This window comes from Portunus trituberculatus, chromosome 27, assembly GCF_017591435.1.
Source record: "Portunus trituberculatus isolate SZX2019 chromosome 27, ASM1759143v1, whole genome shotgun sequence".
In the NCBI taxonomy this organism is placed as follows: domain Eukaryota; kingdom Metazoa; phylum Arthropoda; class Malacostraca; order Decapoda; family Portunidae; genus Portunus; species Portunus trituberculatus.
In genome coordinates, this window is record NC_059281.1 from 14,854,751 (window position 1) to 14,878,228 (window position 23,478).

Sequence of the window (23,478 nt, forward strand, 5' to 3'; positions counted from 1 at the left end):
AACGTCGCCTTTAGAAGAAAGCACTGAATCAATACTCACCATTTTACAGCCACATTTATCTTTTTCTATTACTCCAAAGACGTACAGACTCACCAAGGGCACGTATTCACCAAAATTACACATGTATATCCATATTAGTTGTTACAACTTAGGTCTATTAATCATATATGAGGTATAAGAAGAAATGTGGAGACGCGAAATATTATGAAATTGTGGCGGATGATGTGAGAAATAGGGTGTCGTGGGCGGCCTCGGGCTGGTGCTGGAGCGGAGCCTGGCGCAGCGTCGGCCAATCAGCAGCTGCCGTCCCCTCCCCCGCCGCCCATCCGCCGCCGCCACAACAGCACAAACAAACTAGTTCTCGCGCCAATGCATCACATAACGCTAAATTCATCAGTTACTATCTCAGTATTCAACTAAAAACCACAAACCACTTATACAAACAAAGTGGTGGAGTCAGAATCCCGCCTAGGCCCGGTCCGGGGTGGCCACGAGCGTCTTGCACCGAGCGGAGGAATACTGTGGTGAAATTCGACAATAGTGGTGAGAGGAGAAGCTTTGAATCTCACGGGGTATAGTACAGTGTTCCGACAATATTTTTATTATAGCGTTGCACGATGTCCACCTCCACGGTCCAGGGGATGAAGACGGAGCCTGTAGTGCAGCAGCAGACATCCCAGGTGAGTCAGGGGCGCGGGGAAGCTGGAGAGGCGAGGGAAAAGTGAATGTGTGTGAAGGGCGTTGTAGATAGTGTAGGATAGGCCCCGCCTAGCAGGAGGCGTCACTACACTCCCAGCCACGTGCTCCAGGACATCCTCGGGGGCCAGCCTTCCGCCCAGGGTGCCGCCCACTATCAGCATAGCTCTCCACAGCACTGATCTCACCTTGGCTATACCTGAGTGTTCCCGAGCAAGGTGGTGATGCAAAGCGGGGCGGTGGTTAGCGGCGGCCAGTGGCGAGCTGGGCGGGGCGGTGGGCGGTGTTGGTAGGCCCAGCAGCAGGAACGGGTGATGGGTGCCACTGTCCCCGCCCTCACCCGCCCACACCCCGCCCACCGCACGCCGCCCGCCCCACCCAGCACCAGGACAGGCGGTTCGAGGTATACCCATGTGGAGCCACCACCCTGAAGGCATATTTCGCCTTCTGAAGCAAACCGAACAGCCATCATTGATTTTAGCAGTCCGTTTTGAGCACCGACCCGCGGCGTGGCCTTGGCTGCCCTCACTTCGTTCTGTGTGGACTGCAGGTCGCGGGTCGTCCCAGCAGGCTGTTCTCCCCCACACGATTACTTCTGTACAAAGTTCTTTCTTTGCTCATTTACCTACGGAAGTTCGTGGGAGGTCTGATAACTGTCCCCTAGATTTTAAGTTACATTTTTAATTTTCCCTTTAATATTTGCAATAATAGTACTAAACAAGAGCGAGCATGGAGGGCAAGGAATACTAGCTGCGCGGAGAGAAATGCGATGATAAGATAATAGAAGTAAAAAAGAATGGTACCGTTTAATTCTTAGTTATAGATGTACCTATAATCATGCATACATACATATGTACTGCATATATTATGGAGAGGTTTTCACTACACTTGACATGGGTTGAATAGCGACATGACATAACAGGCATGAACAACACTAATTGACAAAACGTACTGACAACACAAAACTGCTTTAAACTTTCTCCAAATTGATATTCGTCACTGTAGTCACTTAAGTGTTATATGCGTAGGTAATTAATATTCAGTGCAGTGCAGTGTCGCTGGTGGCGTGAAGAGTAGGCTTAAGGACACAGCGTATAGAGGTTATCTTGTAAGTCATTAATTGAAAGATAAGCATAAATTTATTTACTCACTTAAACACTTACTATAAACACTGAAGCAGAAAGTCAGTCGTGCTAAGAGGAGGGAATGATAATCCAGTGTCTAACTCCAATAGGTAATGAAGCCATGACCTGATAATCCTACACACTGACGGTCTGACCCCCCTCCTCCTCACTAACTCCGCCATACCGCAACACCTACGCCGCCGCGCATGGCATATTTAATGCGTAACGCGTTGCTGCTTGTTTAGTATATTGTATTTTGTTATTCTTGTTTTATTAACTCAGGAACATCACTACTTCTAATACTACTACTACTACCAAACTTATACGAATAGTAGGTCGATATGTTACTCTGATGGCTTTAAATACTTACAAAATTCAGTATTAAACATGAACTAATATGAAATATGTCACTGATTACATTCCCAGGCGCTGCCTTTAATCAGGGTAACTGGGCACTCATTTTTCTTAATTGTTTCTTTTCTTTCATTTTTCCTTCCTTAATTGTTTGCGAGGCGAGTTGTTCCACATGTGCCAGTGTTGCAGTCATGGTTTTGGGTTGGAGTGTTACCACTTGATCCACATACTGCACATCACAGGAACACTATGACTAAAAGTGCCTACAGCGTGTCTACTGCTGGACACATGTACGTAATGCGGTATTCAGATTTCATGACTTCACAGTTGAATATGAAATTATTTATCTTCCTGTGTTTCACTTGGTAACTCTCTCTCTCTCTCTCTCTCTCTCTCTCTCTCTCTCTCTCTCTCTCTCTCTCTCTCTCTCTCTCTCTCAGCAATTGGTTTGAGAGGATTTTTGTTTCCATTTATTGAAAAGAAAGCTTAATTGCTAAAGTTACATAGACTTGAAAGTAAAATTGCAACAGGTTGCATTAGAAGAGGCTGGATGAAAGCTAAATGCCAGCTGGTAGATTAATATTTTCTCTGTAACATTGAGTTTCTAACTTTTATTATATCTATGATAATTTTCTCAGGCCCGAGAGGCTCAGGGGACACAAATCATCACTGCCAATGGACAGACCTACTCAGTCATGCCCCAAGCTCAAATGCAGACAGTGACAATCGATGGGCAGGAGGCCATCTACATCCCAGCCTCAGTGCAGCATGCCCCAACAGCAGCAGCAGGCACTCAGCAGATACAGATTGCTGGCAACCAGGCCATCTTCACCCCAGCGGGCCAGATCATCCGGGCACAGAATATCATCCAGAATGTGCAGGGAGTGGGACAGGTGAGGCTTGGTACACACCTGTGGCAGGCCAGTGCCTCATATAGCTATAGTGTGTGGTGCATAAAGTTCATCTTTGTTCTCTTTATAAGTCTTGCATAGATATTGTCCTTTAAGAAAGTTGCATGACTATAAAGAAATCATTGAATGTGTGTAAATCTAAGGTTTTCTCCACCAGCCAATCACAGTGGGAAGTGTACGGCCATCAGGCACAGCCACTGCTACAGGGCAACAGGCTGCCCCCACCCAGGCTGCTCAGGTGGGCCAGATGGCAACACAGGTGATGCAGTCAGGTGTGCCGCAAGCCACCATCCCCGTCCAGATCCCGATCTCCACTGCTGGGGGACAGACTGTTCTTCAGACCATCCCCTTCCCTGTCCAGATACCAGTCATCCCCAATGTGGTACAGGCCAACGGTCAAACGCTGCAGGTTGTGCCACAGCTAGCACAGGTGAGGATGGACTTCTCTCATAGATATTTGAATACAATGGTGGATGACTTGTATCAGCCTCTGGAGTGAGTAGATATATTTTGATCATCAGTGTTCTAAATCCTCTTTGGTGTATCCATTAGAGATGTGGCCACTTAATGCCATAAGGGTTTCTGTGAAGCTAGAAGACTGAGAGCTGAAGAGTAAAGTGTACTTGATACACTGTTGTTTTTACTTGACAGCCATAGTATTAACAAGAATCAGATATTTTTGTTGACTGCAGAGAATGTGGATGGCAAGGAGGATGAAGGAATGTTTTAATTTCAGCAAGTGCAGGCACAGCCCCAGCTGGCCCAGATCCTGCTGCCTAATGGCCAGGTGCAGCAGGTCCAGATGGTTTGGGGCAGTGCGTCTGGCATGATGTCACTCGGATCGGCCAATCTGGGCTCAGCTGCCACCATGACCCCTCTGGCCTCCTCTCAGCCCATCACCACCTCCACTTGGGCCACCTCCACCATCTCCACACCCTCGGTGGCCATCCCTGCTGGCCACACCAATAGTGCCAGTAATACATCCGCTGACAACAAACAGCAGGTAGCTCAGCAGGTCAGTCCTTGAGTGGCAGCACTGCAATTCTGAACTTAATTGGTGAAGGATGGTTGGAATTGCATGTTAATTCTTATTTATTCTTTTACAGTAGAAAAGTGATGATTTTAATTTTATAGACTAAGATGAGAAGAAAACAAGTGTATCTATGGTTATCCCTTTATCCAGGTGTCATCAGGTGCCAGTGCCAACATCTCAGCCACCAGTCCCTCACAGGTGGTGGGTAATGCTGCCAGCATCACAGTGGCCAACAACTCACAGCTCCTACCACAGGGAATCACCGTCTCCCCACAGGTATGGAGGCATTGCTTCACTAGGCATGGGAAGAGGGAGGTGGTATGCTCAACTCTAGGTTATCTTGATGAATAAACACCCTTTTCTTCTTGGTGCATGTGACTGTTTTGGGGAGACACACTTTATTAGTGCTTTGCAGGTGAAGGAAGATGGGCTTTGTTTGTATATGTAATTATTCTTATGGGTCATTGTATCTGACATCACTCTTAGAGGGGTTAACAAAGACTAAGTATCTTCACACATACATTCATAGCACATTTTTGTCTGTTACATTCTGGTCTGAACACAACATGCATTTCTTCTATAAACAGTGTATTAATAACTGGTAATGGCTGCATGTTGTATCAGCTACTAGTGTGTAGTGATGAATAGTCTTGTGGTTTGTCTATGAATGACATGGATACCATCCTTTGTGTAAAGGAGAGGGTGTGTTCTTAAGAGAAAGAAGAAAAAAGAAAGCTCTGTGTCTGCAGTTGCCGGGTTCAGTTGGCGGTGGCGTGACGGTGGTGCCGGTGAGCCAGACGTCACAGCTCCGTGCGGCTGCCCCTACTGCTGCTGTGGCAGCACAACAGAACGCCATACAGATCCCACAGATACAGGTGGTCCAGCCCGTGTTTCAGCACATTCCTGGCATAGGCCAAGTAAGAACATCCTTCTGTAGTTCTTTCATGTTACTGGTGTTGTCAAAAATTTGTATTTGTCTGTGGTTTGCTGTACTGTATTTCACAGTTGATTGTTATCTTAAACTTTTTAGCTTCTTAATTCTGAAAATGCTGCCTTTGTACATAATATGTTGTGAAGTTCACTCTTATAGGTTTTTGTTTTTCTCATGTATATTCCACAGAATATTTTCTGCATGTGTGTTTTGTCTGTCAGTATATTTTTAAGTTGTCTTTTCTTTTCTTGTACTTGGTAAGTAGTTCATAACATGGGATTGTCATGATACATGAGTGAAGTATGGATTTTTCATATATTTTTTTGCCTGTCTTTCTAACTCATCTCTTGCAATGCTACAGGTGCAGGTGATCTCACCATCCTCCCTGCAGACTCTGACGTCCTCCATAGCAGGTACATCTCAGCCCATCTCCGTCTCTACTCTCAGTGCTGTGCCCACCTCCAACTCACAGCCAGCTGCTAGTGCCATCCCCACCCAGATCTTACCTGGAGGAGCGCAGATCATTAGTAAGCATAATGTTGTCAGTTCAATACAAAAATAGTGTTTTACAGGCCAGTAACATACACCAAAAGCATTTTATAAGAAAAGGTATGATATTTAGTCTCCAGGTTACTGCTTTTTGCTTAGATTATTTCAGATTTTTAGAATCAGTATACAGTTGTAGATGAGTAATTTAGAATTGGGAAAAATAAATGTATGTGCCATTTCTGTAAATGACCTCTACATTCTTGCATATGAAGGTGTGTTGAACATTGGCAGTGAACATGTTTTGTTAACATTTACAGGTGCCAGTGGATTGCAAGGGGAGAGTGATGGTGCTAAGTGGGTGGTGTCAACTGGAGGTCAAGTGAATCAGGCCCAAGTGGTACCACAGCCAGACGACTCCCCGACCACGGAGACTGGCAAAACACGGCTTCGGCGAGTGGCGTGCACCTGCCCCAACTGTAAGGATGGCGACCGTGGGGGTGACAACAAAAAGAAGGTGCATGTGTGTCACATCCCCGGCTGCAACAAGATGTATGGCAAGACCTCACACTTGCGGGCACATCTTAGGTGGCATTCTGGGGAGCGGCCCTTTGTGTGCTCCTGGCTCTTCTGCAATAAGAGGTTCACTCGCTCTGATGAACTCCAGGTGTGTGCCAGTGTGTTGTTTCGGATATGGAGGGTTTGATGAGGTATTAGGCTTATTTCAATCCTGTCATTATTTTTACACATGAATTAGTGTTATGTTGTTGAACTTCTGCATCATGTGGAGTTACTGCATAGTTCATCCTCATACCACCGTTATTATTTTTGTAATTTGTTATCCAGTCTTGCTGTCATCTTTTGGACACAATTGCTGTATATTTTAACTATGTTTTATTGTTTCTTAGTCTACTATATGAATTCATAGCATTATTCAACTCCCCTACACCACCACCAGTTTTTCCCTCATTTATATTTTGACATAACCTCTCTCGGCAGAGGCACAAGAGGACACACACAGGAGAAAAGAGATTTCATTGCCCTGAGTGTCAGAAGAGGTTCATGCGGTCGGACCATCTCTCCAAACATGTCAAGACTCATACCAAATCTAAGGGGATGGTGAGTAACTGGAGTGGTTTCTCAAATGTAAGTGACTGTCGTGGTTTGATATTGCGGGGAAGTTGGGGTAAGTCTATCTCAAACTGGTTGTCTTTTTGTGCTTTGTGTATCCCTGTGTGATTTATTTATTTATTTTTTGTTGTTTTTGTCCCTTAATACAACTGTGCTAGTTATCCTTACCCTCTCCCTGTTTATTTTATGTGACATTGTACATAGTTTTCATAGTTTCCCATGCCAAGAAGTTTCCATTTTTTGATGAATTACCCTGTTTTCCTTGTGTTTGTCATAAATGCTAGTTCTGATTGTAGCTGTTTTGTAAGTTCATGATTAAATACTGTCTTGATAGCCAAATACCAGGCAGTGAATACCCAGCATGATTTACATTGGCCTACTCATCTCAGGTGAGTTGCTTTGTCACTTTCATTCATGTGCTCTGATACATTTGCATAAGATTGAAAAGAAAACATTATGCTGTACAGTATTGATCTCACAAAGAAACCAATATTAAAGGCCATGAGTTAACAAAATGAATTCGAAAAAGTGTTATAATGGAACATAGTAACAGCTTCCCAAAGTATAGAATGCTATTTCAGTGTATCCTTGCTATTGTATATAGTCATTTATATGTTAATAGATAGATATCAGAGGCAAGAGATCTGAGATTATATCTTTCCTGTGTTTGAATGTTGTAAAGAAATGTGAAAGGAGTATAACATTACAGTAAATGGACCAAGTATGGATTGTTGATATACTTTGTGTTAAAAAAATCTAAATATTACATCATTTTAACTATCTATCTTTTAACCATATAAATTATAAGTTATAATTTGTTTTGATTGGTTTGGATAATGAGACTTGTGTTTTGTTCCTCCACAGAACATCCCCAACCCGTCTCAATCTTCAGAAAGCAGCAACTCATCAGATGCTGGGGAAAAGATGCTCATCACCATCCCGGACCAGTCTGGGGACCCTTTGCACATCTCCACTGATGGGGAAGTACCAGCCAATGTCCCTCAGCCCCAGTAGTCCCTTTGGTCCCAGAACACAATTTGTATAATGTGTACAGTGTGAGAAAGAAGTGTGTTAAGCTTATAAAAGATGTTTCATGAATGTGGAGCTCAGTTAACTTGCTGACCCAGTTCTTTTATATTAATTCATACCTTTGATGTGTTTTAGATACAGGTGAAGTGTTGTGATGTGTGTGTGTGTGTGTGTGTGTGTGAAGGGATTTCATGCTTTGGTCCAAGTGGGAGGTGTTCTGGGTGAGCCTCAAACATTGTCCACCAAGTTTTGCTCAAGGTTCTGCTAGTTTCACCCTTCCTAAAACATTGGCATAATTTCTGCCACCTAAAAATCCATTGCTGATTTTAGTAAAGAAAAGCCTCATTAATTTATTCTTAGTTCTAATTTCTTGATAATTTACTGTTTTGTTTTAGTCAGGCTAACAAAGCTCATCATGTATATTGTAGAATGGTGAGAGGTAGCCAGGTGGATGTCGTCAGCAAAAGCACACAAAGGTTTGCAACACTGTTTTAGGTTAAATTTTAGAACTTTCATTGCTTTTACTTGGCAGATTTTATTGAGCAATTATTGTATTAAGTTATTATAATTATAATATTTTGTACACATAAGTTAGTTGTACAAATCATTTACTTTTAGTGATTATTGTCATCCTTTGTCAAAAGAAAGTTCAGCATCTGTTCTGTTCACACCTTAGTCTGTCTTTTGCACAAAGAAAACATTCCATAACACAAAGTATAGCACCAACAAATGTATCAGCCTTGTGCACTTACATCTTTTAGTGTCATTTAATTTGTAATTTAAGAAACTGAAGAATGTGTTCTCTTACATTTCTATAAATAAGTTTATTTAATTATGGCAAGTAATGTTGCTGTGACATGGGTGGTGGACATCTCATCATGTTAACGGGAGTGTTGCTTGCTGCCCTAACACAGCCACTAGTGCACCTACCCTCAGCTGTCCTGCTGTGTCTGCGGCGGTCTGGAGGGACGTTACTTTTTCTTTCTGGCATGCCTGTCGGCTGTTTTTAAGTGTTAATCTGAAGCTCCCCACAGCTGGTGGCACAGGGAAGTCAAGAAGGTAGGAATGAGTAAGTGTCTTCCTAGTCAAGTGACTGCATCTGTTTCAGTGTTATCTTAATGGATTTATAGATTATATATATATTATTTATTTACTGTATAGCAAAATGTCTTTTTACATTTTTATATTGTATATACTATATATACATATATATATATATATATGGTGAAATGTGAAGCTCATTGTTCACATTTTTTTTCTTCACCAAGTTGGTTGGTACCTGAACTGGTAGGTTGTCTGTTGTCTTGGCTTTAAGAGGTTCAGGTAATTTGTCAAGAAAGACAAGAATCATTTTATGGCAGCTCATTTATAGTGGTAGGAACTTATTTTCTAAGAAACATAGTAAATAGGTGCCTTGCCATATTTTGTAAAAAAGAACAAAATGTTGCTAGTGATAAATATGCACAAAGTTTTGAGTGTTTGTCATTTTCCTTTATCTTTATTGTATTCGTGCAGTGGTGGTGTTAATTGAATTGACGAATGCAGTGAAGATTCAGGGCAGAGTCAAAACTAAGCTATGTCAAGAACATCACAATGAGCTTATTGCTACTTTAAAATGAAACTTGGAAAATCAACTCGAACCAAGAGTAACATGGATGATGGAAAATGGTGTTTAAGTGTACTAAAATCAACTCGAACCAAGAGTAGCACGGATGATGGAAAATGGTGTTTAAGTGTACTTAAGTCTTTATTACAAAAATCCTTTGTACAGAACTGAAAGTATGCATTTAGTGGTGTGCCTGACTTCTTAATATAAAACTTTCAGAAGATGACAAAAAACAACTGAATGACATGAAAGGCTGCTGGAAAAATGGTTTCTTATGCTTATAAATTTTTAAAGAACAATTTGACATCAGCCTCTTCAGCACATTCCTCTGGCTGGAGTCCATCAGAGTCCTGGATGGTTGGGTCTCCTCCATGATCCAACAGGACTCTAATGACCTCCAGGTGGCCACACGATGCAGCGTAGTGCAGGGCTGTCTGTCCCTCACTGTCTCTGGCGTTGACATCTAGCTTCTGCTCCAGGAGATACTTGGCTATCTCTTGGTGGCCTCTGTCTGCAGCCCAGTGGAGGAGAGTCATTCCATTCTCATCCTTCTCCATTATTTTTCCTAGCTCCAGGTTTTTTACCTTCTCCACATTATTTTCTTTGACCCAGTCAAAGGGGTTCTTGTCTTCGTCCTTTGTGAAATCATCTGGTTGCTGCTGAAGAGTGCTGACCCTCATCCAACTGGAGGAGTAGGCTCCACTTTTGTCACTGCTTGCCTTCAGTTCCCATTCAGGGTCAGTTTCTCTCATGGCACTCACATATTCAATCATGGCATTGTGTTTGCTCATGTCACCCATATCCTTCCATGCATCCCATTTCTGCTTGCCCTTAAAATCAAAGAAGCCAGGCTTGGGAATATTGCAAGGACCTTCAGTTGCTTGCTTGTATCTTGCATAGAAATGCAGTAATTTGTCTTGGGGCAAGCTAGAGGCAAGTGTTTGTAAGTATGAAGCAGCTTTGTTGAACAGAACTTCCACTTCTCCCTCAATGGGAGCACAGTCTAAATCATCCATGTTGAATCTAAGAATTCCACCACTGAGATTACAGTCTAACATGAAAACTACTGTTGTCACCTGTACAGACACTTTCTTAAGCTACTTGGTTGGGTTAACATCCAATATATGTCCCTCTAACAGGTGTGAGCCTTTGTTCATAGCAGAATCATAGCCATTCTTATTGCCAAACTGAATAAAGCCAAAGCCCTTACTCATCCCAGTGGATCGGTCAAATATTACATTTGAGCTCACGACATAACCAAACTGTGCAAAGTGCTGACGGAGTTCCTTGTGTCCCACTGTCCACGGCAGGTTGCCAACAAACACCTTGAATACGTTGCGAGATGCCATCTAGCTTCTGAGAATGGTTCAACTGTGCAGCGTCTTCTCTGTGCTGGGCACAACTGACAAGACAGCCCACGGCTCTTGCCTCAGTTCTCAGGTGGTGGAGGTCCTGGTGATCTGAAACACATGAATGGTGTGAGAGCCAGGCAAGTTGGACTCAGCTATGTTGGTTGTGTCAGCATCAAAGTTCAATAAAGGCAGCTGTGTGCACGACAAATTCCACTTGTGCAGCAGGTGCTCCAGGGACCAGTCTGAGGCTCGCTCCTGATAAGAAAAGATGAAGTGTGCCCCAGGATTGTGTTCCAGAAGATAGGACACTGTCACTAGAATGTCCTCAAACACTGAGGGGTCATAGAAGCAGTCAGATCCCAGGATGACATCAACTGGCCCCAGGTGCAGCAGTTCAGGTGTGAACACCCCCCATGTGAGGCCTATCACTGCCACAGAGCCAGCCAAGCCATTAGCTTGACAAGACACCTGGCAGTTCCTGAGGCACTTGGGCAGCTGTCCTGAGTCGGAGAGGATCACCTGGGCACCACACTTAGCGGCCACGATCCCTGGAAGCGCCGTGCCAGCACCAATTTCTAGGACTGTGCGGTTGGCAAAGGCCCTGCGGTGGTGCCACACATACTGTGCCAACACTGGGGCACAGGGCCAAGTGTACATGCCATAGCTGGGGCTTACCACCTGCAATGGGACACATGGGGCTGTCAAGTGTACGCATAATTCAAGGAAACCATCTCTCAGTTGAGAGGATCATCCACTTCCTTGAACAGGATGATTGGTAGAGATAGAGAGGGAGTCATCATTTAACTAAAAATTAGTTTGAAAAGTAAAATGATTGTTACATAAATTATTTCACTAAGTCAACTCTCAAAATATTATAGTAATTACATCAAAAGAAACAAAAATCACAACTAAATGATAAAAATGTGGCACTGTCACTAAGAAACCGTCACATGCGCTCACCTCGATTCCTGGCTCCCGCTTCACAGCTCCTCCACCTAGCTGATCTGATGTCACATACATGAAGCCATGCTATTGGTCAATGAGAGAGAGAGAGAGAGAGAGAGAGAGAGAGAGAGAGAGAGAGAGAGAGAGAGAGAGAGAGAGAGAGAGAGAGTGTGTGTGTGTGTGTGTGTGTCACTGTTTGTTTGATCTGCTGCAGTCTCTGACGAGACAGCCAGACTTTACCCTACAGAGCGAGCTCAGAGCTCATTATTTCCGATCTTCGGATAGGCCTGAGACCAGGCACACACCACACACCGGGACAACAAGGTCACAACTCCTCGATTTACATCCCGTACCTATTCACTGCTAGGTGAACAGGGCTACGTGAAAGGAGACACACCCAAATATCTCCACCCGGCTGGGGAATCGAACCCTGGTCCTCTGGCTTGTGAAGCCAGCACTCTAACCATTGAGCTACCGGACGTGTGTGTGTGTGTGTGTACAGGACCTGGGCTTTATGCTCGTGTGGCCCCGTCTCCATTACACTCATCTAATTTCTCTTTAAAACTATGCACACTCGTTGCTGACACCACTTCCTCACTCAAACTGTTCCAAGTCTCAACACATCTTTGTGGGAAACTATATTTTTTAACATCTCTCAGACATCTTCCTTTCCTCAGTTTCTTACTATGCGATCTTGTGCTTCTAATGACATATTCTTCTCTCAGGATTAGTTTCTCATTATCCACTTGATCCATTCCGTTAATCAATTTATAAACTTGTATCAGATCCCCTCTCTCTCTTCTCTGTTCCAGGGTTGGTAGATCCATAGCTTTTAGTCTCTCCTCATATGTCATCCCTTTAAATTCTGGAACCATTCTTGTAGCCATTTTTTGTAGTCTCTCCAATTTCCTTATGTGTTTCTTTTTATGGGGGTCCACACAAATCCTGCATATTCCAATCTAGGTCTTATTTTAGTACTTATCAATTTCTTCATCATTTCTTTGTCCATATAGTGAAATGCTAATCCAATATTCCTTAACAAATTATATGTCTCTCTGAAAATTCTATCAATATGGTTTACCGGTTGATTGTTTTCTTCCATCGTCACTCCCAAGTCCTTTTCCTTTTTTTACCTTCTCTAGTTCTACCCCATCTCCCATCTTATAGATTCCCACTGGTCGTCTTTAACTTTTTCCCATTATCATGATATGGCTTTTGTCCACATTGAATTCCATCTCCCATGTTTTTACTCCATTTCCAGATCTTGTTTAAGTCTTCCTGCAGTATTTCACAATCCTCTTTTTGTTTAATGACTCTGCACAGTTTTGCATCGTCCATGTGTGTGTGTAATTCACCACAGTTGCCTGTTGGTCACCCAGCCAGTCTTCCCCATTACGGAGCGAGCTCAGAGATTATAGACCGATCTTCGGGTAGGACTGAGACCACAACACACACTCCACACACCGGGAAAGCGAGGCCACAACCCCTCGAGTTATGTCCCGTACCTATTTACTGCTAGGTGAACAGGGGCTACACATTATATATATATATATATATATATATATATATATATATATATATATATATATATATATATATACACACTATGTGCGTGTGTGTGCGTGTTATTGACCAATAGCGTGGATGCATATAATATGTGACGTCAAATCAGCTGTGGGAGGAAGGAAGAAAAAAAAAATAATGTCTTCTTATGATGTAAAAGTACTTCTTCCATTTATTATCCCTTTATTCCTTTTAAGTTGCCTGTATTAATGTAGGAAAAAGAATAAAAATCTTCACGTCTTGCTACATAAAATTGCTTCCTCCATTTATCATCTTTTTTTTCCTTTTATCTCCCTTAGTTTTATTCTCATTCATATCCCTCTTTTTCTTGTTTTCCTTCATCTCCTGTTTCATTCTTACTCTTCTCTTATTTGTTATTCTCTTCCCCTACTTGTTACTCATTTTCTTTAGATCTAATGTTTTATTACCATTTCCTCCTAATCCCTTATTTATTACCATACTCTCTCTCTCGTTGACCAATAGCCTGGCTTCATATATGGGACGTTAAATCAGCTGGGTGGAGGAGCTGCTAAGGGGAAGCCGGGAATGGGGGCGAGCGCACGGGACGGTTTCTTAGTGACAGTGCTAAAAATGCTTATTGTTGTGTGTATTAAGATAAAAAAATACGTAAGGGAGAGGAAAATAATCAATGCACACACGCACAAAAAAAATAAAAAAATAAATAACACTAAAAATGGATACAAAGGGATAACATGGAAATGTGACTACAGCAAAACTCTATCCAACTGTCAGTGTCAATCTCATTTGTGGCAAACAGAAATCAGGAAACATGACAGGAGAGCAGGGCGTGGGCATCTCGGCGCCGCCAGTGAGCGTGAGGCACAAGGCTCAGGGGCTGCCCTAACACCCCACCCTGCCACCGACATTCCCTTCAGGACACCGGCCCCTTTCAACTCCCCTCAGGCACCCACACCACGCCCTCGCACACCTCGCCACCCTCACCTCTGGGATAAGCACCTCCAGACACTCGGCGGGAGGATTCCTGCTGCCGGAGGATCGGAAGAGGAACTTGCGTGTATGCGGCGAGACTTCGGCCATGGAGGGAGGCAGGGACCCGGGCCGCTTTCTATAATTGTTTACACGCCGCTCACTCGTAGTAAATGTAATGTATCCTTTTCTTTTAGAAATTCTATATTAATTTATCGTAGATGCGAGTGATTTTATTTTTACTATTGCATATATTTTATCAATGCATTGAATTCTGCAATTAAGCTTTTTGCGACATAAGAAAGTAATCCATTATCGTTATTATTCATATTGACTATATTGGAAGATTATTCTATGCATTGTCAAGGCAGGAAAAGGGAAATTTTATATACCTTTTCCAAACATAGAAAAAGTATATACGCAATCCAATTTACCTTATATCACATAAATGTTTACTCTTGTATTTATAAAAAAGATAAAAACTATAGTTGCATGATTACTGGTGGTGAAAAAAAAATATTTATACTTGTAAGGAACCATCGCCACATCGTCCAGCTGGCGTGACGTTGAGGCCAAAGAGGCAGAGCTGTCGCTGCCACGGTAAGAGAGAGGTTGTCATTGTCGGCTGCTCCCTCATCACACTAACATGGTAAGCTCCTGTGTTCCAGACTGGCAGGATTAGTGTGTTATTCCAGATGAAGTATGTGTGTATATTTGTGTGAGTGTACGGCTGGGGGATGATGGGTGTGACTGGCTGGCCGGCGTTTGCTACAAAAACTTGTGCATCGTGGATTTGTTAGTGTGTGTTTATTTGACGTGTTGTGGTGAAGGACTGGTTACTGTGTGTTTGGGTGGAGTGACGGCTATCCGAGTTTCCCTGTGTTTTATTTATTGGATTTTATAATTGCTTGTTTTTTTAAGTCAAAACATTATTCTCTTATCCTGTCATGTTTTACCTCCGCTGACCTTTCAATAAGCTGCTGAAGCACCGAGTAAAAGCCACCGATGTAAGATTCATTTGGCAAGTTGACGAGTGAGTGGTTGAATTTCCTTCTGTGGCTTTCATGTGACAGGTCAAGTCAAGTCAACCATTCTTACTTTGCTCCCACACTTTCCATATGTTTGTCGGGGTTATCTATTTTCCTCATAGCAGAATTGTCTTTACATGCAATATATATATATATATATATATATATATATATATATATATATATATATATATATATATATATATAATATGGTAAATTTGCAGTTTGAGCCAATACACCCTATCTTAAATTTCTTTTTCCCTAAGTCTAACAAGCTTGGGGACCTCCTGGGAAAGCGGGGTTTTTGGGTGGGGAAAGCAAAAATGAGGCAATTTGAGGGTGTCCGAAAAAAATTCTAAGGAAAAAATACCAATTTTTAAGAAAAAAGGGGAAAATCACAAAATTCATGAGTACTTTTCACTGAAATTATCCTAACCTAACATAATAACCTCTCCCCTTCCCACTCCTCCCCCCTAACAAGCTTGGGGGACTGTGGGGAATCGGGGGAGCCAAAAAAGGCGAGATATGGCGATCAAAAAATCTAAGGACAAAAACCTAACGTAACCTAACCGGGGAGCCATGCTCCCCCAGACCCTCCCCTACAACACTAACCTAGCCCTAACATAAACCTATCCTAGCCGGGGGGGGTTGCGCCCCCGGACGCACCCCATCCCTGGACCCCCCTGCAACACTAACCTAACCCTAACATAAACCTAACCTAATGTATCCTTGCTTTGGGGCAGCTTCCCTCCCCCCACACCGGTTCTTTTATAGCTTCACACAAAATGCCCTACCTCTACCAATTCCCCTCCTCACAATACCTTAACGAAAGGATGAAGGCCCTGGCTGGTCCTCTTCTTGATTGTACAGCTTTTCTTATGTCCAACTGAAAAGGAATGTCGGTAATCACAACACTGTCTTGCCCCCAGCCCGCATCCCCAAGTGTGACCAGCGTCGGGTCTGGTGCCCGGTCACCCGCTCGCTCGGCTGCCCCACGTGGCGGCAGCGGCGTTGGAGGCTCCACTGTCAGGCAGCGCAAGACCACCACCACTACTGCCAGCCGCAGCACGGCATCCACGGGCGGCATGTGGAGGTTCTACACTGACGACTCTCCTGGCATCAAGGTGTACGTTTCTGGGACTCTTGGCACTTGGCTCTTGTTTGGGACCATGGTTTACTGATTGCCTGGTCATGTTAGTTGCTGTATGGTATTTGCCTGTTGGTGCTGAATGTTAGGTTCAATGGTAGGGTTGGTTGTCTTGTCATTACCCAGCCTCTGTTCTTCAGTAAGTACCTTCTGAGTAATGGCGTGAGTCAGGGTTGAGTTAGTTCTTTGCATCTGTTTGATTTGCTTTCCCCATGGATGTTTGGTTGAAGGGAATCAGTGTTTTCTTTCAGGGAAGCAGTGGTATGTTGGTGAATTAAGTGAAGTAATCTCTTCCTCAGTGGTCCACTGCCAGTGCTGGTTGGTTCCCTGGTGTTCATTGCCACTGTGTTCATGTTGCACATCTGGGGCAAGTACACCCGAGCCTAATACCACCACCACAACCATGCACCCCAAGGACCGCCACACCCGTGACTTCACCTTACGTTTATGGAAAGGATATTTTATGTTGACCATTCCATAGACCAGTTATGTAAAGTGTTAAGGTTAAGAGATGTTTTATATAATAAAATAATAATGTGAAGCAAGTTATTATTGAAACTTTCAGTGGTGATATAATAATTTGGCAGCTCTATGGTCAGTATATTTTTGAAATGGTAACAATAATAAAACTATTGGCAAACTAAGAAAAATGCTTAAAAAACAAGTCCGTACCACGGTGGTACTGGCGAGACACTGGAATGTGCGAAGTCACTAAGTAGAACACATTTTTAACAACAAATGCCTATATTGTCACACTAAGGTCCTGCTAACACTAAAACAATGCTTGGTGAACTCTGTCTGTTTACTAGACAAAGTCAACATTGTGCATGTTGGTTGTCCATCCACACAGGCACACATGGCAAGCAGTCACTACTAGGCAGACACCTTGATCTTGTGCACTCTGGTCCTCAGTTCTGCTCAAACAAGGGGCATTGAGTGAGTGGACAAGGCCTAACACACAAAAGGTAACCTATATGAAGATTATTACCTTTAATAACAGTAATTCTGGTTGGTGATATGTCCTGTTTTAGATGTGCTTTACAGGTTGTTAGTCTCATAATGTGAACAGTGGACTTGAGACCAATAATACATTTGTAATGATGGCTACACCATGTCTAGTACTGGAGGACACGAGACCAATAATACCTTTGTAATGATGGCTACACCATATCTAGTACTGGATGGATTATCAACTGAATACAATACTGTACATGATCACCTGAATTGTGTGTATAATACTTTGTAAAAGTAGTGAAAATCATCTTGCTGTTTCTGTACAGCATAAAAAATCAGGTCATACAATTTGTCAATCTTAGGCTGAAGTGTGAGATGTTGTCTTTGTCATTACTGACTAACTATGAACTGTTGATCACTGTAATGATGAAACAACATCTGGAATGTCATAGATCTCACTGAGGCAACACTACAAATGTACAAATAACACCAGCAAAGTACAGGGTAGCACTCACTCTCTTCCTTCTGGCCTAATAAGTGTGAAGATTAACTACGCCTGAGTATCACTGTCATGATAATCAGAAAGATGCACCTGATATAAGACTCGCTTGTTTAAAACTCATTAAAGAAAAAACTTTTGCAATATATCACAATAATAACCATAACATGAACACAATACATGAACAATTGTAGGAACAATTTTTTTGTGTTAGGACTCCTCACAACACGAATCCTGTGTACTTGTGACCCTAAAGCTTGGCAGGAATTAAAGGCTTCCTGAATGTGTGCAAGATTCTACAGGAGTGGATGGTCTCTGTGTTCCTACACGAGTGGAAGGCTGGCATTCCTGCTCTTCATTGTAATGCATAGATTTATCTGGAAGCACACTGTGAAGTGCAAGGATTTTCAGGAATCATAAATCTTGTTGCAGGATGGATTGCTGTAGGAATGTAAGCTTTGTATGTGTCAAACTAAACATTACTAAGTAGCCTAATGTAAACTCACAACCATAATGTCAGCACCCGACACCATCCTGCCTCATGCCAAACTAAGCCACAAATGAGGCATACAGCATTCTGCTGCCAATACTCATCATACAAATATTTAAAATCAATAACAAAAGAGCAACCTTTACATGTATCCTATGAATATTTGATTAATAAAAGTGTTCAACAAACTGCACCAAAAAGCTAGCTGTGATCCCAAATTTGTACATACTACTATTGCAACTCGGTCAGATTTTTGTTTTGACACCAACTTAACTGCCTATTGCAGAAGTTTTATGACTTCTGTGTAATGCGTTCCAAGTAGGCAGCATATGCCTCTTCTTTGTACATGAGTGCGGCTGCAGCAGGATCCTCAGCCTGAGTGATGCCTCTGCCCACAATGATCACGTCAGCACCTCGCTCCAGCACGGCAGCTTTGGGCGTCACATACTGTTGGCATAAAGAGGGAAAGTAAAGTAAGAGGAACAAGGTTATGGAAGTAAAGAACAGATAGATGTTTTGCTGAGAGGTTCCTTCACACTAACCTGCTGACCAAGAGCGTCACCAGCCTTCTTCAGCTGCACACCCGGGGTGAACAGGATGAAGCGTGGGTCACTGCTCACACTGCTCTGGGACACCATGCCCACAACAAAGTAGGTGTGATTCTCTGCCATTTTGATACACCCTGAAATGATTTAAATTAAAGAAGGTGGTCCATCCACAAAATAGTCAATATGAATTTCTTTTTTCCAGGAACAGAACTTGAAAATCAGAAATTATGACTATTAGTTATTATTATTGATTAGTTATTGATTCAGTGAAATACCACCTCTAAATATAGTTTTCAGTAGCCATACTCATCTCCAGTTTTACTCCATTAATTTATGGAAAATTATGCTGAAATACAAACCTTGTACATACTCCTGTGAGGTGAGGGTTCCTTCAGAACTCATCTGTGCAATAAGGACACAGCCTCTGGTGCGACCATTGGCAGCTGACATGAGCCCTGTCACACCATGGAGAGCAATGACATTCAAATGAGAGACTGTTGACTTACAAGTAAAATTAGTTTTATTTGAAATTTCAAATGTTAGCAGTTCTCGAGTCATTAATGCGGTATGTGAAGTGTGCCCACCTTTGATGATCCCGTCCCCTGGCAGGCCGTGAGCGGTGACCAGGTGTGCCCACTCCACAACATTGTGGCTGCCACCCCCATACTGCTGGGCAACTGTGTTTCCAATATCACCAAATTTCCTAAAAAGTTATTTGCACAATTACTCTAAGAACTGTAAAGGTCAAAATTATTAAATTGCCAAATAAAAGACCAGGCAAATAATTAAACCTGTAAGAAAATTAATAATATATGAATGTTATTTAAAACAAGTGACAATAAATGCTATGCTCTTTCAATGAACCTATCTATCTGTGTCATGGGACAAATGTCACTAATGAAAGGTCTCAACTTTAGCAACCTAACAAGTTGCCTCACCGGTCTTCAAAGAGGAGGAAATTGTATTTCTCTGCCAGGACCTTCAGCTTGTCAATAGTGTTCTGACTAAAGTCTTGAAGGATGTCAATGTGAGTCTTCAGCAGGCATATGTGAGGCCCCACCTGCAACAGAACAATGATTCACACTATAGAATCTCACCACAAAGATAATTATAGCATTCTGGAGCAAAATCCCTGCCAGAAAGTGCTAATCCGATCCAGCATCACATCAAGTTCATCTAAAGCAACCACTGAAAAATCATATTATACTGATTCATCTCAAACTCTCTCTCTTCCATCCCTGAACAAGACATGTCCTGAAGTGAGAGACACCTTGTCAGCCAAAGTGAGCAGCTCCTGAGAGGTGCTGACATCTGCTGCCACACACAGGTTGGTCTTCTTTGTTGACATCAGTTCAAACAGATTGCGAGCCAGAGGGTGGTCTGTGGTGGCGATGCGTGATTCAAAAGTGCAGTGTTTGCGGTCCTTTACCAGCACACCTGTAAGGTTTGCACCACAAAGCATTTAATACCTTGGGCATTAACATACTGTACTGTGATATGAAGTATGAACATAAACTTAATATCTATCTAATAAGGCCAGCAGTAATTTTCCAGGGGAGAAAATATCAGACTCACCATTCTTGTAGGATACCTTGTCCTTGGTTACGATAGAAGTTTCATTGTGGGTTCCAATGAACTCCTTGACCGACTCAAGTACCTCGGAGGTGATGCAGCCGTGCTTGTGGAGGATGGACATCAGCTGTGGCAGAAGGTCACATGAGGGCACAAGACACATTATCCTTGGTGGTGTGGGTATTCTTGAATATCCTGAGAGTGAATAGTACAATCTTTAAGCAGCTCCACACTATCAATGTTCTACTCATTTTCACAATAATCAGTCAATCATTGCCATATTAGTCACACACAAAGCCACATTCCTCACAAGCTCAATAATGAGTTACTAGAAATTTGTGCACCTGCTAATATGTATGAGGCATCTAATTTACGAAGAAAAATGTAACTTGTGTACTTCAGCGGTATAATAAGTGAGAAATATCAGTGCAAAAATTGTGTACTGGCATTCTTCTGAGTGAAGGATGGATGAGAGCAACTAACCTTTATTATACCAAGTACAGAGACCACATTGATGCCGGTGGCGTTTAGGTTAGCTGCTCCTCCCTGCTGACGGTCCAGGAACACCACTGCATCCTTCACCTCAAGGCCCAGCTCACGCAGAGTCTGAGAAATGACCATTATTAACTCCTTTATTCCTCGGTACTATCATAAAGGCCAAAAGCTAAATCAAGTTAAGAAAATAAGCAACCTGTCTTCCAAACTTAGTATAGGCATGGTCAATTGCATTTTCCCTTAATTTTATGTTCTCCATTCTAAGAATCAATTAGTTGTTGAGTTTTGTAAGACTATCAGCACATCAATAGAATTAAGATTAATGGTTGTGAGTTAACTGATCCTGGTACATTATCACAAGGGAAGATACTAACTCACCTCTACTGTCTCATACACAGAGCTGCCGGACACAATGACATCCTCCACCATGAGGCAACTACAGCCCTTGCTGTAGTTGCCCTCCACCAGCTTCTTGGTGCCGTAGCCCTTGGTCTCCTTGCGGCGGATCAGCATTGGAATGTCCTAAGGAGGACAGCAGACAGGTAGAGGTGAAAATAAATACTGACACTGTAAATTGCAGTTCATTAAGTGTTTGGTGCAAACACACACTATTCATGCAGATAACCGTGACTTTTCCTCACCTCCCTCAAGGACATGATGGTGGCAATGGGTAGACCAGTGTAGGCCACACCACACACCAGGTCGTAGTTGCTGCTGGGCCGCACTGCCCACAACAACTTTGCAACTGTCTCCTGCAGGTGATGAAGTGCAACTTAGATTACTATAAATGCCACCAGATATGATCTTGTGTGAGGTGGATTATTTTAAGAAAAATGTTTATCTGAATAACAATAAGAAAACTTCCCACTTCCAACAGCTACTGTAGGCCCGGTCAAGTAGACGCATTAGGCGTAGCCAAGAGACAGGCCCTTCAGCTGCTCCAGGGAGGGCTGAGATTCTACAGTCTTTCATATGGTGGATCTTCAATATCAAACACATCAGTTACTGGCAGCTCCATTAACTTGATGACTTCCTGCAATCGCTGTTAAATAAACCTCCTGTGACACGCTATACAGTGTACTGCAGGATAGGCAGGTAGCCTCAAACTCTTTGCTGGACCAGATTACTCTCCTACAGGAGGACTCTTGCACTGGCAGCAGCTGTGGACCACCACAGATAGGTGGAAATCTTGAATTCTAACATATATACTAAGAAAGTAGACCAGCACCAAGCTGTCTTTACATGAGTGTACTGGTCATGGCAGAGGGAGACATGGAGATCCTTTTTTTTTTTTTTTTTCATTACGCCTGAGAAAAAAAAATGAATAAAAAAAAAAAAGGGATCCTAAGGTCTCCCTCTGCCGCAACTAGTACATAAGGTTAGGACATAACAACCTGGGAAGTGTCAATTCCTTGAGTCTTCTTTAAACACTCCAGTTACAACTGAAAATCCTATCAATTTTGACCAAGAAAAAACAAATTTCTAAGGTATGCAGAAAATAACTAAATTAATAGTGGTTTAGAAACAAAGGTGGCAATTATTCTATTTGTAACTGGCACTTAATACTAACCTAAAAAGTTACTGTAAAAGAAAAGGAAGAGACACTACCATGATCTTGGGATGAGAGACGACTGTACGGAGATCAAAGTAAAAAGGAGACTGCATGCCACTCTTGAGGGTGAAGGAGCCAAATTTTATGGCCCCTATCTTGTACAGGTCCAGAGCACATTGTTCCACGAGAGCCTCGTCCATCCTGATGGGGGTGCAGGCAGTACAACACAAAAAGCGGGGCGATGAAACTGCTGCAGGGTCAGGTGTGGGAAAGAGGGAAGAGGTTCTGTGAAATGTGAGTGTAGGCAGAGGTGCTTATAGCACGACGGACACGGACGGCAGCAGTAACAGGAGATAAAAGGAATTTGTGAGGTGATGGTGCAGACTAGGAACCTACTGGAGGGGTAGGAAAGGGAGGGTGGCGAGTGACGAGTGACGCGGGATAGGAAGGCAGTGAGTGGAGGACGGAGGGTAAGGCAAAGCAGGCCAATATGGAGATAAGGCCAGGAACAGAATGAACACCAAGGAGTCACAGGACAGAGGAGAGAAGAGATCGGAGGGATGCTGGAACTGAGTTGCTAGCGATGAGATACTAGTTTCCTTTCTGTTTCACTCCCTCTCACTTCCTAACTTTTTCAATTTTCCCAACATTCTGAAGAATACTGGATCTTTACAATTACACCATTACTGTTTGGGGATAACAGGTACTTCGGGCTGTTTAAATCCCCACACATTTGTCACTCTCAATTCTAGCGGCCGCGGGCTCAATCCCCGTCCACTCTATCGGGGTCTGTAAATATGACACGCTGCTGTATCCAAGGAAAAAGATTTATTAATTTTCCTTTTATCTTCCTTACATTATACAAACAATTAAGTGTTCAGGCACCACAAACTGCGTGTGTGTATATGCTTTACTTGAATGGATTACATGGATGTATAAAGAAGTTGATTTGTATAAGAAATTTCAATGTTCAATTGTATAGGAAATTTCATGAGGATGAGTAGTGTGACAATAGAAAACTTGTTTTGTATGAAGGCTGGTGAGGTCCAGGTTGGATAACTGTATTTTGCTTTTATTTATTCAT

The 23,478-nt window shown here is 42.7% G+C and overlaps 5 protein-coding genes across 7 annotated transcripts; 2 read left to right on the forward strand and 3 right to left on the reverse strand.

Moving 5' to 3' along the window:
- Window positions 1-321: 321 nt before the first annotated feature.
- On the forward strand, window positions 322-9,167 carry LOC123509348 (transcription factor Sp4-like). 3 transcript variants are annotated; one of them, XM_045263596.1, is made up of 11 exons: window positions 322-680; window positions 2,364-2,464; window positions 2,813-3,067; window positions 3,243-3,515; window positions 3,822-4,100; window positions 4,269-4,394; window positions 4,868-5,035; window positions 5,411-5,576; window positions 5,856-6,202; window positions 6,535-6,681; window positions 7,531-9,167. In XM_045263596.1, the coding sequence occupies exons 3-11, from the start codon at window positions 2,870-2,872 to the stop codon at window positions 7,678-7,680; spliced, it is 1,854 nt and encodes a 617-aa protein (XP_045119531.1). In that variant the 5' UTR covers window positions 322-680; window positions 2,364-2,464; window positions 2,813-2,869; the 3' UTR covers window positions 7,681-9,167. The 3 variants fall into 3 exon arrangements, with proteins under 3 accessions (XP_045119531.1, XP_045119529.1, XP_045119530.1); XM_045263594.1 differs by lacking the exon at window positions 2,364-2,464; XM_045263595.1 differs by lacking the exon at window positions 2,364-2,464 and having other exon boundaries at window positions 323-680; window positions 6,535-6,654.
- A 256-nt stretch (window positions 9,168-9,423) lies between these two features.
- LOC123509350 (acyl-CoA-binding domain-containing protein 6-like) lies at window positions 9,424-10,719 on the reverse strand. The gene has a single exon (XM_045263599.1). The coding sequence runs from the start codon at window positions 10,357-10,359 to the stop codon at window positions 9,580-9,582; it is 780 nt and encodes a 259-aa protein (XP_045119534.1). The 5' UTR covers window positions 10,360-10,719; the 3' UTR covers window positions 9,424-9,579.
- LOC123509351 (methyltransferase-like protein 23) lies at window positions 9,424-14,275 on the reverse strand. The gene is made up of 2 exons (XM_045263600.1): window positions 14,125-14,275; window positions 9,424-11,331 (listed from the first exon to the last, which is right to left on the reverse strand). The coding sequence occupies exons 1-2, from the start codon at window positions 14,218-14,220 to the stop codon at window positions 10,738-10,740; spliced, it is 690 nt and encodes a 229-aa protein (XP_045119535.1). The 5' UTR covers window positions 14,221-14,275; the 3' UTR covers window positions 9,424-10,737.
- Window positions 14,276-14,642: 367 nt separating this feature from the next.
- On the forward strand, window positions 14,643-16,825 carry LOC123509352 (protein transport protein Sec61 subunit beta-like). The gene is made up of 3 exons (XM_045263602.1): window positions 14,643-14,758; window positions 16,067-16,263; window positions 16,584-16,825. The coding sequence occupies exons 1-3, from the start codon at window positions 14,756-14,758 to the stop codon at window positions 16,669-16,671; spliced, it is 288 nt and encodes a 95-aa protein (XP_045119537.1). The 5' UTR covers window positions 14,643-14,755; the 3' UTR covers window positions 16,672-16,825.
- LOC123509349 (uridine 5'-monophosphate synthase-like) lies at window positions 16,820-23,165 on the reverse strand. Its single transcript, XM_045263598.1, has 11 exons — window positions 22,451-23,165; window positions 21,484-21,594; window positions 21,221-21,364; window positions 20,831-20,953; window positions 20,351-20,474; window positions 20,046-20,212; window positions 19,714-19,835; window positions 19,360-19,478; window positions 19,135-19,230; window positions 18,770-18,909; window positions 16,820-18,674 (listed from the first exon to the last, which is right to left on the reverse strand). The coding sequence occupies exons 1-11, from the start codon at window positions 22,592-22,594 to the stop codon at window positions 18,519-18,521; spliced, it is 1,446 nt and encodes a 481-aa protein (XP_045119533.1). The 5' UTR covers window positions 22,595-23,165; the 3' UTR covers window positions 16,820-18,518.
- Between the last annotated feature and the right edge of the window lie 313 nt (window positions 23,166-23,478).

Bases quoted from the DNA above. Each gene is read 5' to 3' on its own strand.
- LOC123509348 (XM_045263594.1), top strand. From the start codon at position 618: ATGTCCACCTCCACGGTCCAGGGGATGAAGACGGAGCCTGTAGTGCAG. The intron at 681-2,812 runs GTGAGTCAGGGG...TAATTTTCTCAG, and splicing joins TGCAGCAGCAGACATCCCAG to GCCCGAGAGGCTCAGGGGAC. The intron at 3,068-3,242 runs GTGAGGCTTGGT...TTTCTCCACCAG, and splicing joins ATGTGCAGGGAGTGGGACAG to CCAATCACAGTGGGAAGTGT.
- LOC123509350 (XM_045263599.1), bottom strand. From the start codon at position 10,359: ATGTTAGACTGTAATCTCAGTGGTGGAATTCTTAGATTCAACATGGAT.
- LOC123509351 (XM_045263600.1), bottom strand. From the start codon at position 14,220: ATGGCCGAAGTCTCGCCGCATACACGCAAGTTCCTCTTCCGATCCTCC. The intron at 11,332-14,124 runs GTGAGGGTGGCG...GTCCCATTGCAG, and splicing joins TGGAGGTGCTTATCCCAGAG to GTGGTAAGCCCCAGCTATGG.
- LOC123509352 (XM_045263602.1), top strand. The intron at 16,264-16,583 runs GTACGTTTCTGG...TCTCTTCCTCAG, and splicing joins GACTCTCCTGGCATCAAGGT to TGGTCCACTGCCAGTGCTGG.
- LOC123509349 (XM_045263598.1), bottom strand. From the start codon at position 22,594: ATGGACGAGGCTCTCGTGGAACAATGTGCTCTGGACCTGTACAAGATA. The intron at 20,954-21,220 runs GTGAGTTAGTAT...GTCATTTCTCAG, and splicing joins CTGTGTATGAGACAGTAGAG to ACTCTGCGTGAGCTGGGCCT. The intron at 19,836-20,045 runs GTGTCTCTCACT...GTTCTGTTGCAG, and splicing joins TGCTCACTTTGGCTGACAAG to GTGGGGCCTCACATATGCCT.